General features: G+C 42.5%; 1 protein-coding gene across 4 annotated transcripts in view; it reads right to left on the bottom strand.

The window, feature by feature from the left end:
• Window positions 1-17,453, bottom strand: part of ascc3 (activating signal cointegrator 1 complex subunit 3) — a 175,459-nt gene that overhangs the window by 148,838 nt on the left and 9,168 nt on the right. For 3 of the 4 annotated variants that reach the window (XM_061673583.1, XM_061673585.1, XM_061673587.1), the window contains exons 4-8: window positions 9,082-9,653; window positions 8,221-8,347; window positions 5,366-5,567; window positions 4,832-4,967; window positions 3,551-3,676 (exon numbers count right to left, since the gene is read on the bottom strand). In XM_061673583.1, the coding sequence (XP_061529567.1) occupies window positions 3,551-3,676; window positions 4,832-4,967; window positions 5,366-5,567; window positions 8,221-8,347; window positions 9,082-9,653 (1,163 nt within the window). The remainder of the gene's footprint in view (window positions 1-3,550; window positions 3,677-4,831; window positions 4,968-5,365; window positions 5,568-8,220; window positions 8,348-9,081; window positions 9,654-17,453) is intronic. The other variant, XM_061673584.1, reaches the window with a different exon arrangement.

Here is a 17,453-nt window from a genome sequence, read left to right as displayed (position 1 = left end):
ATTAAATAACACTCGTCAACAACAAATTCATTGTTTAAGATTTTTTTTTTAGCTCATTTAAGACAATATTGATGTGCTGAATACAAATATCACATTGGTTTCGCTCAATCAGGTCAACCTTTTGAACTATGGCCACATTTTTGTTTACATATACAGGTATTTTCGCGATAGAGGTTCAAATAAATGGAGGTTCATGCCCTACATTTTGAACAATGAACAACAGAAACAGATGTAATTTTAGGATTCAGCGATGGGAAATTGTCCTAAATCATCATATATGAAAAAACACTTTTTACACTTACACAGCTATAACTAGCAATCTAACAAGATTTCCCAAAAATGCTGAGTCTGGTTGGTATGGCAACTCCAACCTGAGTAAAACTCAACAAATTTAATTTGTGTGTGTGTGGGGGGGGGGGGGGGGGTAAATCACCTTTTGGTGAGATATTGCTGATACAAAATCTGATTTAAAAAAATAAAAAATTATCCTCCTCTTCCCTTTGGTTTTGTCTGCTACATGGGTTATCCCTTCTCTGATTGGCTGACAAGTTTCAGTTAATGATATTCACGAATAACCTGGTAGAGGAAGAAACTCCCAGGGGTTCTCCAAATCGACTCCCAGGGGTTCTCCAAATCAAAATTGCTGTGACGTTTCAAACGGCGTCACTTGCCCGAAAAAACATAATTTAAGATTGAATTCTTTGTGAGAAGAGCACTGAAATGAAAAGGCCATTTTTGGCCATTTTCATCAGAATCATCTTTATTTGCCAAGTATGTCCAAAAACCACACAAGGAATTTGTCTCCGGTAGTTGGAGCCGCTCTAGTACGACAACAGACAGTCAATTGACAGAGAACATTTTGGAGACAGAAAGACAATGACCAAAAAACAGTCACGCTGTGTAGCGTCATTCAACCCATCATCCAATTTTCAAAATTCTTGGTGCATTGTACTCTGGTTCAAATGGCCATTCCAACAAGACTTGGCATTTTGAAAGACTATCATTTTTAGGAAATCTTGTTGCGTTATTTCAAGCAAAAAGGGCAAGCTCACCAGTCACAGAAGAGGAGGTACTGGTGAGCCATACATCAAGTCGCTCTATTTATTTTCAGATCTGTGCTACCTTCTATTAGCAACGTGACAAGAATTCCCAAAAATGACAGTGTCAAAATTCTGGGTCTGGTTGGAATAACCACTTCAACATGCGTATAACGCACAGAGAACTTTCAAGATTGGATAATGGGTTCCAGAGAAATTGCGTTTTTTTGTGTGGGAAAATTAGCCTTTTTGGGGAACGTTTTTGTGTGATATCGCCTATGGAAAATCTGATTTTAAAAAAGCCTTCAAATTAGAATGAAACAGTGGAACTTCATTAGTTCTCTTTAATCTCCTCAATCGTTTCGTCTGCTATTCAGGGAACCCCTTCTCTGATTGGCCGACATATCCACCAATAGCTCATACTGGCCGAAATTCCCAGGGGGTTCTCCAATTGGATCGTTTGAAACATCATGGCAATTTTGACGCGTCTCTCTTGCCCATGCAACTCCAACGAAGGGTCCCCTTCAAGTTATTATTATCCTTATTATTATTTTACTTGTATAAAATTTATTTTCTGGTTTTTCTTTTCAGTTATATTTAAAGTTGAGCTTTCAAAACCAAAGCACTGCTCATCATTTGTCCAATACAGTCCCAACAGTGAAGCATGGTGGTGGCAGCATCATGCTGTGGGGGTGTTTTTCAGCTGCAGGGACAGGACGACGAGGTGCAATCGAAGGAAAAATTAATGTGGCCAAGTACAGGGATATCCTGGCCAAAACCCTTCTCCAGAGTGCTCAAGACCTCAGACTGGGCTGCAGGTTCACCTTCCAACAAGACAATGACCCTAAGCCTAGTCCTTCATGTTTTCTTTAAAGAATTGTACACTTCTTACCAATTCTGCCTGGGTAATCAAACGTATGAGCACAACTGTGTGCTTTCTCATTTACTCAATAAAAGTAGGGCTGTGAATTTCAAAATAAGAGCAAGTAAATTTAAAAGGATTGCATGTTCAAATAAAGTGCTTAACTTCTGAATAATTATTGGAAAAAACGAACAAAATACAAAAAAATCCTGTTTTGATCATATGGGTAGAAATAAAATCATGCATTGTAAAAATGCATTATAGATAGGTTGAAAGGTTTTCCAGAATTTTGAAGTGAACTTTGGGGGTGCGTATTATACATGGGTGTGCATTATACACAAGAAATTGCGGTAAATGGTGGAAGATTTGCCTGCCGTAATACGGTCTTCAATGCTGTTAATAGGATGGTCACGATTACAGACTGTCAATATCAATGTCGACTGAGTACTACGTTAACTACTACTACCCACACTGTAAAACATGTTTGCTAAACTTAAAACTAAGTAACAATTTAAACTGTATTTGTAACTCTCTACTTAAGCTAGGCAAGTGTTGTGGCATTTACTCAACATGCTGAATTGAAATACGTCACAAAATATCTGTTTAAATAGATGTTTTCTTTTTCAAGTTGGAGCAAACACCTAATTTTATTTTTTTACAGCGTGTGGCCACTGGCTAAGGTCCTTAAAACAGGTAGCCAGCCATGCGGTACCTGTTGTACACTGTCCAAAAATATAAACGCAACAGTTTTGTTTTTGCTCCCATTCTTTGTGAGGTGGACATAAACATCGAAAACCTTTTCTACATTCACAAAAGACCATTTCCCTCAAATATTGTTCACAGTCTGTCTCGATCTGTGTTCGTGAGCATTTTTCCTTTGTAGAGATAATCCATCCCACCTCACAGATGTGGCACATCAAGATACTGATTAGACAGCATGATTATTGCATAGGTGTAACTTCTGAGACGGTTTCTGACAGTTTGGCCGGAAATGATTTGGTAATTCAAACTGATTGTTGCAGCAGCTGTCCGGGTGGCTGGTCTCAGAAGATCTTGTCGGTGAACATGCTGGATGTGGAGATCCTGGGCTGGTGGGGTTACACATGATCTGCGGTTGTGAGGCCGGTTGGATGTACTGCCAAATTGTCTGAAACACCTTTGGAGACGGCTTATGGTAGAGAAATGAACATTCAATTCACGGACAACAGCTCTGGTGGACATTGCCACTTGTATACTCCCTCAGGACTTAGGATATCTGTGGCATTGTGCTGTGTGATAAAACTGTACATTTCAGAGTGGCCTTTGATTGTGGCCAGCCTATGGCACACCTGTGCAATAATCATGCTGTCTCATCAGCATCTTAATATGCCACACCTGTGAGGTGGGATGGGTTATCTCGACAAACGAGAAATGGTCACTAACACAGATTTAGACAGATTTGTGAACAATATTTGAGGGAAATGGCCTTTTGTGTAAAAAGTTTTGGATCTTGGAGTCCACCTCACGAAAAATGGGAGCAAAAACATAAGTGTTTGGTTCATATTTTTGTCCGGATACAAAAAGACAAGTACAAGACTCTCACGAATCAATCCTTCTGTAAGAATGTGTGTAAGCACAAACAAACAAAGGTGTACGTTTGTATGTTTCTTACCTCATCCAGTTCAGAGATGTAGATCGGTTTCTCTTCAAAGCCAATAGGCATTGTTTCATTGGGTGGAATCTCCACCTCTTCGTACATTTTAGTATTATCTCTGCGGATACCGTCAGGTAGCAGCATCTGGTTGCAAATAAAATAAGAAAAAGAATATTCCGAAATAAACCATATTTGGTATTAAGTTGTCCGAGAGGTATAACATTTAACAGTATGTTCATTATTGTGGCTGTCGTTTGCATTAGTATAGAACTACAACCATAATCATTCTAAAGGTCACTGCTTGGACCCTAATAATAAACATTGTAAAATTACTACAGTCAACTTTTTCGAGCCAGAATACTTGATAGATACTGCGGAAGTGGTCACAAAGTGTGGGGTCAGTGTATTTTGCCAATGAAATTCTATTTTTTGAGCAGATAATGAAGGAATACGCTGAAAACCCTTATACAGGAATCACAAAATGATGGCGAAGGATGCTCAACTTGAGTGGTTCACAATTCAATACTGTCTCAGTCAATTTGATGATCCACAAATTGTGACACATGGTACTGAACTCTCACCTACCAGTCCTACCACCTCATATGCAAAACATTATCTCAGATAATCCATCGAATTTAAACGTGTTTTTTTTAATCACTGCGTGGGGAAAATAATGTGAAGGTTATTGTAAACATCAATGCATAATTAAGGGAACATCTTGAAAAGATAAGATGGGAGTAGTAACTTGTGAGTCGTGGTCCAACAATCCAATGGTTGGTGAATTCTGCTTCATGATGATAGTAAGACCCCCTTACATCGAATGAAATGAACGGGAGGATGCTATGACTGCTTAGCCTGGCCACGGGATGCTTGGGCCACAGAGATCTCGCCATTCGCCAACGGCCAATCAGAGCCGAGCTATTTTCTATCTTTAAATTGGGGAAGATGAGCGATCTTATCAGAACAAAGCCTATTTACATATCGTATGTTAATGATATATCCAGCTCTCTCAATGGCCAGGTGTAAAAGACAAACTAAAACATATTGAAAAGGCTCCTTATGGGCATTTTCAACCCAAATTATCCTGCAAACTTGTTTTAAAAAAAAAAAAAAAAAAAATACAGAAAATACATATATATTTTTTTAATTTCATTTTTATTTTTATTTTTTTAAATGCCATGAGACCTTTAACACTTAATACTAAACCTACCAGACACACATCATCGATGTGTCAATTTAGACATTTAAGTTTCAAAAGAACTCTATTTGGGGGGGGTTTAAATAAATAAAAAAGCTCACCCTTGCTCCTCCAACGAAGGCCGATGTCTTTGTGGCATCTGCATAGCCATCATAGACATTTGGGTATTTAATCCGTTCATACACTCTCTCTCTACCAAGTATAGGTTCGTGTCGTGAAGTCAACAGAGCCTGCTCCCTGCACGAAGAAAAATGCATTTTAACATTATACACAACTGTAAATAATAGTTACGGTATTTGATAATGAACTGGTTTGCCAGCGTGAGGAGCATAGACGTAACTCGACATCTGCATTCCCATTTTTACGATTGATCATTCATATGAAAAGGCACTGTTTCTTGACACTGCAATTCATTTGGCTATGCTGAGAAAGCGAGATAGAAAACTGTCCTTTTACCATTCTGCACTCGTCAACTATTACAATCAATATTTTTTAAATGAGAGAGAGAAAATGCAATTTCTGATAAGGTTTTTTTCCCCCCTAAAAATGCTATAGCTTATCAGATTTAACAAGAGCACATCAAAGACGAACATGGAAAAAAGAAGACCAACAACAAGACCAGAGATCTGATTTACCGCTGGGCTCTCATCTCTTTTGGGTCAAAGTTCAAGATAGCATCTGAGAATTCCACATCATCAGTTCCTTTTCCCCTCTTCCTATCTCTCTTCTCTTCCCTGCGAAATATCTTCATCAAATGTCTTTCTTGTTCAGAGTGAATGGTCACCTGACAGCCGTAGGTGGGCCTTGTAACTTCGTCACTGACTTTTTGGATGAAATCTGAAAGAGGGGGCATAGAAGGTCGCAAGGTTGGTTTTACAGGACAATATCAAAGTCCCTGCACAGTGAAAATAAATGTCTTGACTTTTACACACACCAGAGAAGAGAGTTGTTAACAACCCAGCCAAATTGTTGTTTCCGCTGTCAAACACCGTTGAATGCGCTGAAAGCACACCTCGCTCATACGTCAATCATCGTGCCACGCCATCTCGCATCTTTCTTATGCCATTGCCTACCTATCCCAACATATTTGATCCGCGAAAATATAACACTGAAAGCCTCCAGTGGCTGGAATGTATCCCACCAGGTCGTCAAAGGGCTTTCCATGCCACGACAAGAGGCACTAGCCACCAGCGAGCCTGCAAGCTAATTAGGGCTCCTGTCAGACATCGAACGAGCAGCGGGCTCATCCACAGCTTCACCTCATCGCGAGAGACTGTTTAGGTGTGTGGGTCCACATAACAGAGACACTTGAGGGAAACTCAACTATTTATTAAAGTGAACTCTGATTGCAATGACGTGTTTGGTAGATACGAGCTCTTTCAACTAAAAGTCTTACATTTTCTCCAAAACGGACAGGGCGCCTTATAATGCGACGCACCTTATGTGTGCACCGAGTTCCAACATCTATAAATGTTGTTGTGTGATGAGCGCTCCGCTTTACTTTTTTTTTTTGACCGCTTGACTGACTGGGAGCATTTCCTGCCGACACGCTGCTTATACAGAGGAAAAGCGGACGTGGCTGAGGACAGCATGCGGACGTAAAGGGGGACGGCTGCGTGAAGGAGGACGCTAAAGCCACGCCCCCAGTAGGTATATAGTGCCGGGGTGTGCATTGTGCAAAACAATATCGGTTCGGCTACTGACCCCCGAAAATGGCACCTACGAAGAGACACGCTTACGAAGCGCAGTTTAAACTGCAAGCCATCAGTTACGCGGAGGAACATGGAATCGAGCAGCCGCGAGAGAATTCAAGATCAACGAATCCTGGAGGAAGCAGGAAAACGAGCTTCGCCAAGTCAAGAAGACGAAGCTGCAGCATATCAAAGAGGATATCAGAAACTTTCTTTCATCAGGAAAAAAGTACATTTCTACCTTTTATGTTCTTTAGTATACAGCAGTTGAACATAGGTAATTTTCTTTAAAATACCTGTTTCTAAGGAGAAAAACAGAGCTTTTTCTGAAACAATGCGTTTCAAGCAAAACTTTCACTTTGATGCAATTTTTATTTTTATTGTTTTGCTTTTATCATGGCTCAAATATCTAAATAATGTTTTTCTACTGTATAACAACATAAATGACAAAAAAGGGTATTTTGACCTCCACTTCCTTGCATCAAACACCTTGAAAACCTGAACCTGACAGAATGCAGCATCCCCAAAAGGACCCATCAGGAAGCACACGACGTAGCTGGAGACGCCGCCGGGCAGCCTCCAAGCGCCCTCAGATTGCCGACCAAACCTCCCCTCTTCCAGCAGGCTCCCGTTCCTGCTCCTCGGCAGCTGCAGCAGGCTCCAGCGGCGCACACTGTGCGGCCCCCACCCGACCCTGCTGCGGCGGCGCCACCTGAACCTGCTCCAGGGGCGCTCATGCAGCGCGCGCCACCCATACCTGCTCCGGTGGTCACCCGACTCTCTCGCCTGGCCTCTGCATTGCCATTGGGTTTGGCATCATGGCCGTCCGCCTGAACGGTCCTGTGGAAGCCCTTGTGCTTGGCGTCCTGACCAACCTGCCCAGCCAAGTTGCTCGCATCTGATGGGCGGACCCTGCTCCCGTCATGTCAATTAGTGGTCAGTATTTTGATTTCCGTGTTTCTTTGTTACTTTGATTATAGATTTTCGGACTTTGTTAAGTTAGTATTTCGATTTTTCCGCCTGCTCCCGTCATGTCAATTAGTGGTCAGTATTTTGATTTCCGTGTTTCTTTGTTACTTTGATTATAGATTTTCGGACTTTGTTAAGTTAGTATTTCGATTTTTCCGTGTTTCCTTGTTTGACATCTTTGTTTTTGCAAATCAATCCTTTTTTGAAATTCCGGCACTCCCACCTTGCTTCCGTGCTTCCCTGCAATTGGCTCTTCTACTTCCTTGCCTCAAAGACCTTGAAAACCTGAACCTGACACACATGTTCCAATACCTTGCCTCACATGAAAATTGGGTGGCTTCAAACAAAAGGTGCTATGTCCCGAGTTGTTTAACACATCTAGATGTAAATACAATGAAGTAAAAGGTGGAATTCTGAACTCTTGTCTCATATTCATCTTTTGATCGGAAACGCAAATGTCTTCAGTATACAACAAAAACAAAATAATTGACCTTCTGACCCTGTGAATGAGTGGCCAAGTTGGAGCCCAGGAGAGATTTGAAAATGGCTGAATACAAACTCTCCCGATTCAACCAAGCTTGTGGCATCATATTTAAAAAGACTTTGACTATCTACATTTCTTTTCTGAATTTTTAATACATTTTCAAAAAGAACTAATACTTTTTTTCATGTTGCCATTACGGGGTTTTGTGTTTAGAGATTTGAAGATTACATTGAATCTATCCCATTTTGAAAAAGGCTGTAACATCACAAAACATGAAAAAAGTGAAAAACTAAATACTTTCCGGATGCACAGCACAGGATAGAAAGAAGAAAAATCATGGTATTACCTTGTAAATTACCTGATTGTAGCTGGGAAAGCGGTGGGATGTTTAGCAGGGAGTCAACAATAACTACCCTTTGCTTCAGAAGTGTGGAGATCATTTCTAGACCTTCTGGGCCAAGCAGCTCAAATAACTAGATGGACAAGGAAAGAAAGGGAGAAATGAGTTGCTGTAAGCCAAAAATACAGGCATCCATGATATTTCCAGCAAGTGCGGCCAAATGCGCTTATCTAGAACAGTGTTTCACAAAAGAAACTAAAGTGTATTGTAGTCTTTTGTCACAGAAAGGTAGTCAAAATAAATTAGAAATATGCAGATTTTATATTTGTTCTTTCACTCTTGTCCATTTGAGGCACACGTTCATCATTCCCAAAAAAATGAAATGATTCAAAAAAAAAATCATCATGATTTCACTGTATAACAGCGATATTGTTAAAATAAAAAAAAATAATAAAACAGATATCCACCAAAGCATTGCAAAGACGTTTATTGAGAATCCAATAAATATCAAATTAGCACAGCAATGCACATTTTGATCCCAGGAAGTTATCAGGGGATTTATGCCGTGAGTAGGGTCACCCAGGGTAAACTGGTCCTAGGTGAAGGACCAGAAAATTATGGATAAATACATTGGAACGCGTTTGCCCCTCTGGATTCATGCCAGGAGGAGTGCATGCCGCGACACCTCCCAGAGTGATCGCGTACTTCGCACAAGTCCAATTTCCTCCACTGATCACAGGGGATTTCAAGCAGTTGTTGAATGCCAAAGTTAATATATTCAACTATTCAAATAACAAACTACAAAACTGACCCAAGTTATCATCATAGACTTTCTGTATTAAAAAATACTTTTGCCAAAACACATACCTCATTCTGCAGCTCATCGTTGCTTTTGTGAGAGGCAAGCATTTCAAATAGGGAGGTGCACAGACCCTCTGGGCTAGATGATATCATATTTCCTTCATTCAGATATTTCTCCACTTCTGTCCTGAGGATAGTTCCATTCATCAAAGATTTTTCTATGGCAAACATCTCTCCCTCGTTGACAACATCCATGCGACTTTGTTGGTTGTTTAGGAAGTTGGGAAAGTCCAAGCTCATGTTTTGATTTTGGATGCCAGAGGAGGGCAGTTCTTCAAGCGGGTCGAGCATATAGCACTCATGGGAAAAAGCAATGTTACGTCCGAAAGAAGGCCCTTGTTGAAGTTTGTGACGGGAGCAATACGACTGGATAAATTCATCAATTCGGGAATCCCTAAGTGAATCCACCAGCCGTGCCACACAAGCAAGAGAAATGTCGGCAACAGATGAGGGAAAAGGGCCAAACATCTGCTTAACGGCCCGAGTCTCCTCTGTGCCCACATGGTCTTTGTTGTGGAATGTCTCAAGCAGAAAGACAGCCGCATGTTCAATAGCCTCTTGACCATTTTCAGTCCCCACTGTAAAACAGAAAAAAAAAAAAAAAAAAAAAAGTAATGACACCAAACAAAATATTTTTCCAATTTCAATTTTGAATGTAGACATATTCCCTGCTATTTCTGCCTCCTAAGAATAATGATGTGATGGGCAACATGACAACGTGAAAAGATCACTGTCGAGTGGTGGCATAATGTAAGCCAATATATTATGATTGATGGTACAAAATTTGCCTAAATTACTGATCAGATACAGGTCGAGAAAACTATGATAAACCAGTAACAAACCGTAAATGTCCACCGGATGGAGCCAAAACAGAGGTCCAACAAGTCATGACATGTCTCTAACACAGACACGCCAATAGAGTTTTACACTTATTTGCTTGCTTAATGCATTATTAGCAATCACATATAGCCTGTAACAGTTTATTACAAATATTTTGCGAACTAAGAGTTAGGAACCCACAATAATCTGTGCCCACACAGTGATATGTGAGATAGATGATTAAGTAATAGGACCTTTCATTGTACAGGTGGGAATTGACAATGAAATGTTATATATTCATGACTTTGTGTTATGTTGAATGTTTGATGATATATATATATATATATATATATGTTATGCATACAAAGGAAAAACAAAAAAACAAAAGGACCTAAAATAGAGTGAACTGGTTCTGTAATGCTCCTATTGGCCAAATAAGAAGCCAAGATGGTGAATAATGCCCCTTGGGGCGGCAGTCCTTTAGAATCAGAACCATCTTTATTTGCCAAGTATGTCCAAAACACAAGGAATTTGTCTCCGGTAGTTGGAGCCGCTCTAGTTCAACAGACAGTCAATTTACAGAACACTTTGGAGACAGAAAGACATTGACAAAAAACAATTGTGCAAAAAGATGCAGAGTCCTCTAGCACTTAGAGCAGTTCGAATGACTAATATTGCAGTCGTCAGGTGCAATGACCATTGTGCAAAGGGCGCTGAGACTTCAAGGAGTGTATGCGGTTTAAAGTGACGAGTAGTGCGATCATCTGGGACAATGTCGGTTGTGCAAATGTTACAGATACTCCTCAATCGGTGTGCAAATGGAGCAGATGCTACTCTGGCATGAGTGGCCAGTATATGCAAATAGTGCAGCATGGCGAGACAACGACAGTGAGTGCACGAGTAATACATAATTGGCCCCACAGAAATGTGACAATGAACTCAGTCAAAAAAAAAAAAAAAAAAAAAATAAATAAATAAATTGCCAGCTTGTTGTAATGGAATTATAGGTTAGGTGTTTAAGAAGTTGATCGCAAGAGGGAAGAAGCTGTTGGAATGTCTACTAGTTCTAGTTAGCGTTGATCAGTAGCGCCGACCTGAGGGAAGGAGCTGGAAGAGCCGGTGACCGGGGTGCAGACGGTCCGAGAGGATTTTGCACGCCCTTGTCTTAGTTCTGGCAGCGTGCAAGTCCTCAATGGTGGGTAGGGGGGTACCGACAATCCTTTCAGCAGTTTTGATTGTCCGTTGCAGTCGGAGTTTGTCCTTTTTTGTAGCAGCACCAAACCAGACTGTGATGGAAGAACACAGGACTGATTCGATGACCGCTGTTTAGAACTGTCTCGGCAGCTCCGGTGGCAGGCCGTGCTTTCTCAGAAGCCGCAGGAAGTACATCCTCTGCTGGGCCTTTTTGAGGACGGAGTTGATGTTAGTCGCCCACTTCAGGTCCTGAGAGATTGTAATTCCCAGAAACTTGAAGGTCTCGACGGTTGACACAAGGCAGCTGGACAACGTGAGGGGCAGCTGTGGCGAAGGATGCCTCCTGAAGTCCACGATCATCTCTACAGTCTTGAGCGTGTTCAGCTCCAGGTTGTGTCGCCCGCACCGCAGCTCCAGCCGCTCCGCTTCCTGTCGATATGCAGACTCGTCACCGTCCTTGATGAGGCCGATGACAGTGGTGTCATCTGCAAACTTCAGGAGTTTGACAGTCGGGTTCGCTGAGGTGCAGTCGTTCGTGTAGAGAGAGAAGAGCAGCGGAGAGAGGACACAACCTTGGGGCGCCCCAGTGCTGATGCTGCGTGTGGATGAGGTGGCCTCCCCCAGCCTGACCTGCTGTGTCCTGCCCGTCAGAAAGCTGTAAATCCACTGGCAGATGGCAGGTGAGACGCTGAGCTGGAGAAGCTTGGTTGAAAGGAGTTCAGGGATGATGGTGTTGAACGCTGAGCTGAAGTCCACGAACAGGATCCTCGCGTAGGTCCCTGCACTGTCGAGGTGTTCTAGGATGAAGTGCAGTCCCATGTTGACTGCATCATCCGCAGACCTGTTCGCTTGGTAGGCAAACTGCAGGGGGTCCAGCAGGGTACCTGTGACACTCTTGAGGTGGTCCAGCACGAGACGTTCAAAGGACTTCATGACCACAGATGTCAAAGCGACAGGCCTGTAGTCATTCAGACCCGAGATTGCAGGTTTCTTGGGGACTGGAATGATGGTGGAGCGTTTGAAACAGGATGGAACTTCGCACAGGTCCAGAGATCTATTGAAGATCTGATTGCTGCATAGCTTCTTTTTGCAATGTTAATTTCTCTAGTCAGCTGGTTTCTAGCTCGATTATGCAGGGCCTGTCCCCGCTCTGATATGCATCCTCCTTAGCTTGGCGAAACTGCTTAAGTTTTGCAGTGAACCACGGCTTGTTGTTGTTGAATGTGCGAAAAGATTTTGTTGGAACACAAACCTCTTCACAGAAACTGATATAGAATGTGACAGTGTCCGTATATTCATCCAGGCTGCCAGCTAAATTTTCAAAGAAACTTCAGTCTGTGCAGTCTAAACAGCTTTGAAGTTCCATCTTGGCTTCATTTGTCCACTTTTTCACTGTTTTCACTGTAGGCTTCGCACATTTAAGTTCTTTCCTGTACGTCGGTATTAAGTGAATTAAGCAGTGATCAGACGAGCCCAGGGCTGCACAAGGAATAGCACGGTATGCGTTTTTTACAGTAGTGTAGCAGTGGTCTAAAGTATTATTTTCCCTGGTCGGACAGTCGATGTGCTGCTTGTATTTAGAGTTTGTGGTTGAGTTTAGCTTTGTTAAAGTCCCCGGGAATAATGAGGGGTGAGTCCGGGTGTTTTTTTTCAATTTCGTTGACTTGTTCGGCGAGCGTTAGCAGTGCGGCGTTCGTGTTAGCTTGAGGCGGAATGTAGGCTGCAGCCAGGATGAACAATGCGAACTCACGTGGCGAGTAGAATGGTTTACAGTTTAAGAATAGCGACTCCAAATGCGGGCTGCAGTGCGTGCTGAGCACCATGACGTCCGTACACCATTTTTCGTTGTTATAGAGGCATATCCCGCCGCCCTTCGTTTTCCCCGATGATTCCCTGTCGCGGTCCGCTCGATGAATGTGGAAACCGGGAAGCATAACGGGGCCATCGGGTACAGCGTCGCAAAGCCAGGTCTCCGTGAAGCACATGGCCGCGGAACGTCCGAAGTCTTTACTGGTCTTTAACAGAAGATGAAGCTCGTCCATTTTGTTGGGTAGGGAGCGTACATTCGTGAGGTGGATCGATGGGAACGCCAATCTGTGTCCTCTCTTGCGGAGTTTCACCTGAATGCCGGCCCGTTTCCGTCTGTGGCGCCGCTTCCTCCATGCGCCGAAAACCGCGGACGCCGCACCGGTGAGTAACTCGGGGAAAAAACTGAGCGGATTTGCGAAAGTTGGTGACAGAAAGTCCGGAGTAACCTCCTTGATGGTTAGCAGGTCTTCCCTTGTGTAAGTGAGTCGTGTAAGGTCTCCAAAGACGGACGAAAAACACAAAAACAAAGACAATACTAGAGAGCGCGTTACCGAGGCGATGGCAATGAGTGCAAAAAGCAGAAGTCAAAAACTTCTGCTTTTAGCACTCATTGCCTGCCGTCGGCCAGCATCTGAGGGAAGATAGAAGCTCTTATTCTCCCATCTCTCTTTGTGTGAGAAGCAGGATGCTTAGTCAGCTTCTCAAAAAATTATAGATAGATTAGATCAAATTAAATGGACGAGTTACGATGTGGCCTTAGTAACAAGAGTCCTCGACCTCACTCCTCAAAACCCATACCTAATCTTAATACAATTTTTAAGAACAAGCTCGTTGGAGGAATGCTCGACCTGATCAATCAAATATTCCTTTTTGAATTAGGTTTTATTTTCATTTTATTTTTTCATGTTTTGGATTTTCATATTTTGGACTGTTTTCATTTACCATCGAAGGAGACTGAATGTTACCAACTGTTTCCTTTAACTGATGTATTTGGACTGTTTTGGTTTTCATCTCAGAGGATCGACTTGAAACATTTTATCTCATTTATGAGTGAGTAGTTATACATATACAGTTCCTTTTTGTGAATTTTATTATTTTCATTACTAATTATTTGTTGATGCTTGTGCTCTTGCTGAATACTATAAATTTAAAGTGTCTTTTTCTGATTATGGAAAAATTTCCCTTTTTTTTTTTTTTTTTTTTAAGGAATGATAAGCATAGTGTTATCCATGTTAGCAGACATAACACTTTATCGACACAGCTTATAAATATACTCCTATTCTTGAAAGGTTGTTTCGGCTATAATTTAAATAACAGGTCGTGACTGTCGTACCGAGACCGTCTAATTAATCCAAGCTAAATTCCAAGTGCAACAGGTCAACAGGGAGAGAGCGGCTTTAAAGAAGTGTGCTTGGAGTTTCACCTGACATCTGCTCAGGTTACTCTGTTAGGGTGAGGCCTAACTTAAGCGGGGCCAACACTTCACAAGTGGCTGTTTTGACAACTCGGCTTTTCACGATCAGGATGTTTGGCGCCGATCACCAATCAGAGAGTTTCAAAAAACGATAACCGATCACAAGATTGAGCAACCAACATTACAACATGACACAAATAATGTGTGCTAATTTACTGTAATTAAATTACTTTATTGGAATTAAATTACTTCACACACACACCGAAACTTTAGCGCATGATTCAAACAAACACCGGCATGTTTACGTACAACAGTTAGTGCTAGCACTAGCTTGCTAGGCTACATTAACGTTTTGTTGGCTACTTGTGAGCCGTATCGTCTTAAAAGTACGTGAACATACCCATAGCAATCCTTGAACGAACGTCTTCGCTCGAGCACCGGTGACCACCACCACTACACGTTTTTCCGTATTTTGTTATTTTTTTGACCAACAAAATACACGCGCAATCCATTGTTGTTGTCGTGGCCAAGGTAACGAGTGTATCTGGTCGCGTTCGATTTGACAAAGTCCAGTGATCGCAAAGGACGTCAAAAGACACGCGACAAGGCTAAAAATAAACTAGCGTTTGGATTCAAATATACTGTATACCACAGCGACGCGGAGTTAATGTTTTTTGTGGAGCCAATCAATGACGTCATTGATCGGATCGGCGAATTAGGACAAAGCCGATCAGTATAAAATGCTAAGTATCGTCCGATACCGATCAAGCTGATCAGATCGGTGTAAAGTCTCGTGAGATCCTAGGCAAATCTCTCCCAACACCAGCAAATAAAAGGCATTAACTATTTGTTGACCCAAGCGGAGAAAGCCCTAATGAACCTGAATATGAGTTAATAGTGTTTTTCTTCCCAAACGACGATGAAACGCTACTCACTGATACATTTTGTGTCAGTCGACCCTGAGTTGATTTAAAACAGTCCTCTTTGAGGAATAGCGTTTCCTGGAAAATAACTTTTTGGTCACAGCGTTGAAATAGGTGCTTCACAAAAAAAAGATTGTGACTGTTTTAAATCAAAGACAACGGCAACAGCGCCTCTCCTGTAAAATGCCCATGGACATAGTGATCTGCTCTGCTTGTTTAGTATAAGGTTTTTCCTTTTTTGGGCGATTGCAGAAAACATTACAGTGCAGCGAGCAATAAGGAGGAGGAGGCATCTGTCTTGGAACAGCATCGTTGGCGGAGAAGCCGTCCAGACACACGACAATCACCCCGTCGAAGATTTCACCTATACAGACCTGTGCTGAAGACCATCATTCCACAGTGCATCCGCTCTTTGAGGACAGCTGCAAAGTGGATTACAAATATTTTGTTATTTTTTAGCAAAATTATATTCCACAGAGCATCCGCTCTTTCAGGACAGCTGCCAGGTGGATTAGAAATATTTAGTTCTTTTTGAACAAAATTACAATCCACAGAGCATCCGCTCTTTGAGGACGGCTGCCAGGTGGATTACAAATATTTTGTTCCGGCCGAACAGAATTTTGTTCCACAGAGCATCCGTTCTTTGAGGATGACAGCCAGGTGGATTACAGATATTTTATTCATGGCGAATAAAATCATGCTCCATGCAATCTTCGAGAGTCGAGGACATCGTTTTCATTAAAGATCACTTTGCTGAGCACGTCCTACGCAAGAAGCAGAGTACACCACCGGTCGTTGAGGACAGCATCGACAGATCCTGCGATGAACGTCTTGAGAGAGTAAAAACGGCATGAGAGGCGGCATCGAGTAACCAGTAGCTGCAGTACATCCCTCCCCTCGGCGCTATGGGAGGCCTTGGAAGATGACAACTCAACCCTACAACTCGACGACAGGTGAGAGCGATGGCGACTCCAGCAAAGATGGCAGACGACGCTCCGGTGGAGGTGTCTGCACCCAGAGCCCAAGGATGACACACCTTGCCTATTCAACTAATACTCAACACAGGGGGTATTAATAGAAAAAATAAAATTACTAAGAGATAGATTTGAAAAAATAAATCCTTCCGCACCCCCCGAGAAGTCCCGTGTAAAGTAGATACAATGATTCATGACAATGGTGGGTTTTTTTGCAGAAGCAACAGATTCTACCACAGAGGGCGTCAGGGTTGGGTTAACAGCAGTTATAAGTCACCCTACATTTCCAACTACAAAAGAAGGAAACAGAGAATGGATTCAGTGGTGGGTAGATAGATTGAAAATGCCAATGGGTCCCAACGTAAATAAGATAACAGACCTACAAACGTACAACGAGAAATTCCGGGCATGAATATATGAATATACAGATTTGATGGCAAGAACCCTTGGAGTTGGATTGGACACGACCATTGAAAAAGGAGCAAAGCGGGTGATAGTTTGGTGACACCAAACTTGCTGTGCAAAACCAAAAGGAGACACCGGTTCCAGAACCAACACCCATGCAACTTCACACTCCGTTGACAGTGACCTTCGCTGATGTAGCTGTACTAGGAAACAGCTTTGCAAAAAGCTGCAGCCCAAGTACCGGTGCGCTGAGCCCAGCTACTTCTACACCAAGTGGGAAGGACACGGGAAAGCATGCCTTCATACAAATGACTCCAGTAAGTGGACCACAGACTGAAGCAGGACCGCCAGCAGCAGCCGTGGGAAGTGACGACGCCGTGGAACCTCCGACTGAGGATGAGGTTGGACAGCGAGATTGAGATGATGATGAAGCTGAAAACCAAGTGGGCAGCCTAAAGTCTGTGGCATTTCCTACCCGTGCAGCGGACCAAGAACCAAAAGAGATGAGAGGGGCAAGGAGCCAAGAAGCCAGTGGAGGATGTGCGGGTCTGGGAAGCCTGCAAGAAGCTCGCCAGGAATGTACGGTGGGGATGTGTTGAGACCCGCGATGGGAGGAAGACCTACATCCACAAAGCCAGCCAAAAGGAGCACACCATCTTGGTGGTCAGGCTTGGTATGACAAGCTGGAAGAAAAGACAGTGATACATTGGAGATTAAGTTGGGGGATATGTCAATTTTTTTGTTAACCCTTTCCTATCATACTTTGGTACATTTTACTGACATGACTAAAACTTTTAGAGAGAATTTTTTTTGCTGTAATCTATGATGCCTTGTTGCCTT

Source organism: Phycodurus eques, chromosome 4 (genome assembly GCF_024500275.1).
Source record: "Phycodurus eques isolate BA_2022a chromosome 4, UOR_Pequ_1.1, whole genome shotgun sequence".
Lineage (NCBI taxonomy): Eukaryota > Metazoa > Chordata > Actinopteri > Syngnathiformes > Syngnathidae > Phycodurus > Phycodurus eques.
Note: the sequence above shows the minus strand (reverse complement) of the source record. Positions and strands in the feature narration are given on the sequence as shown.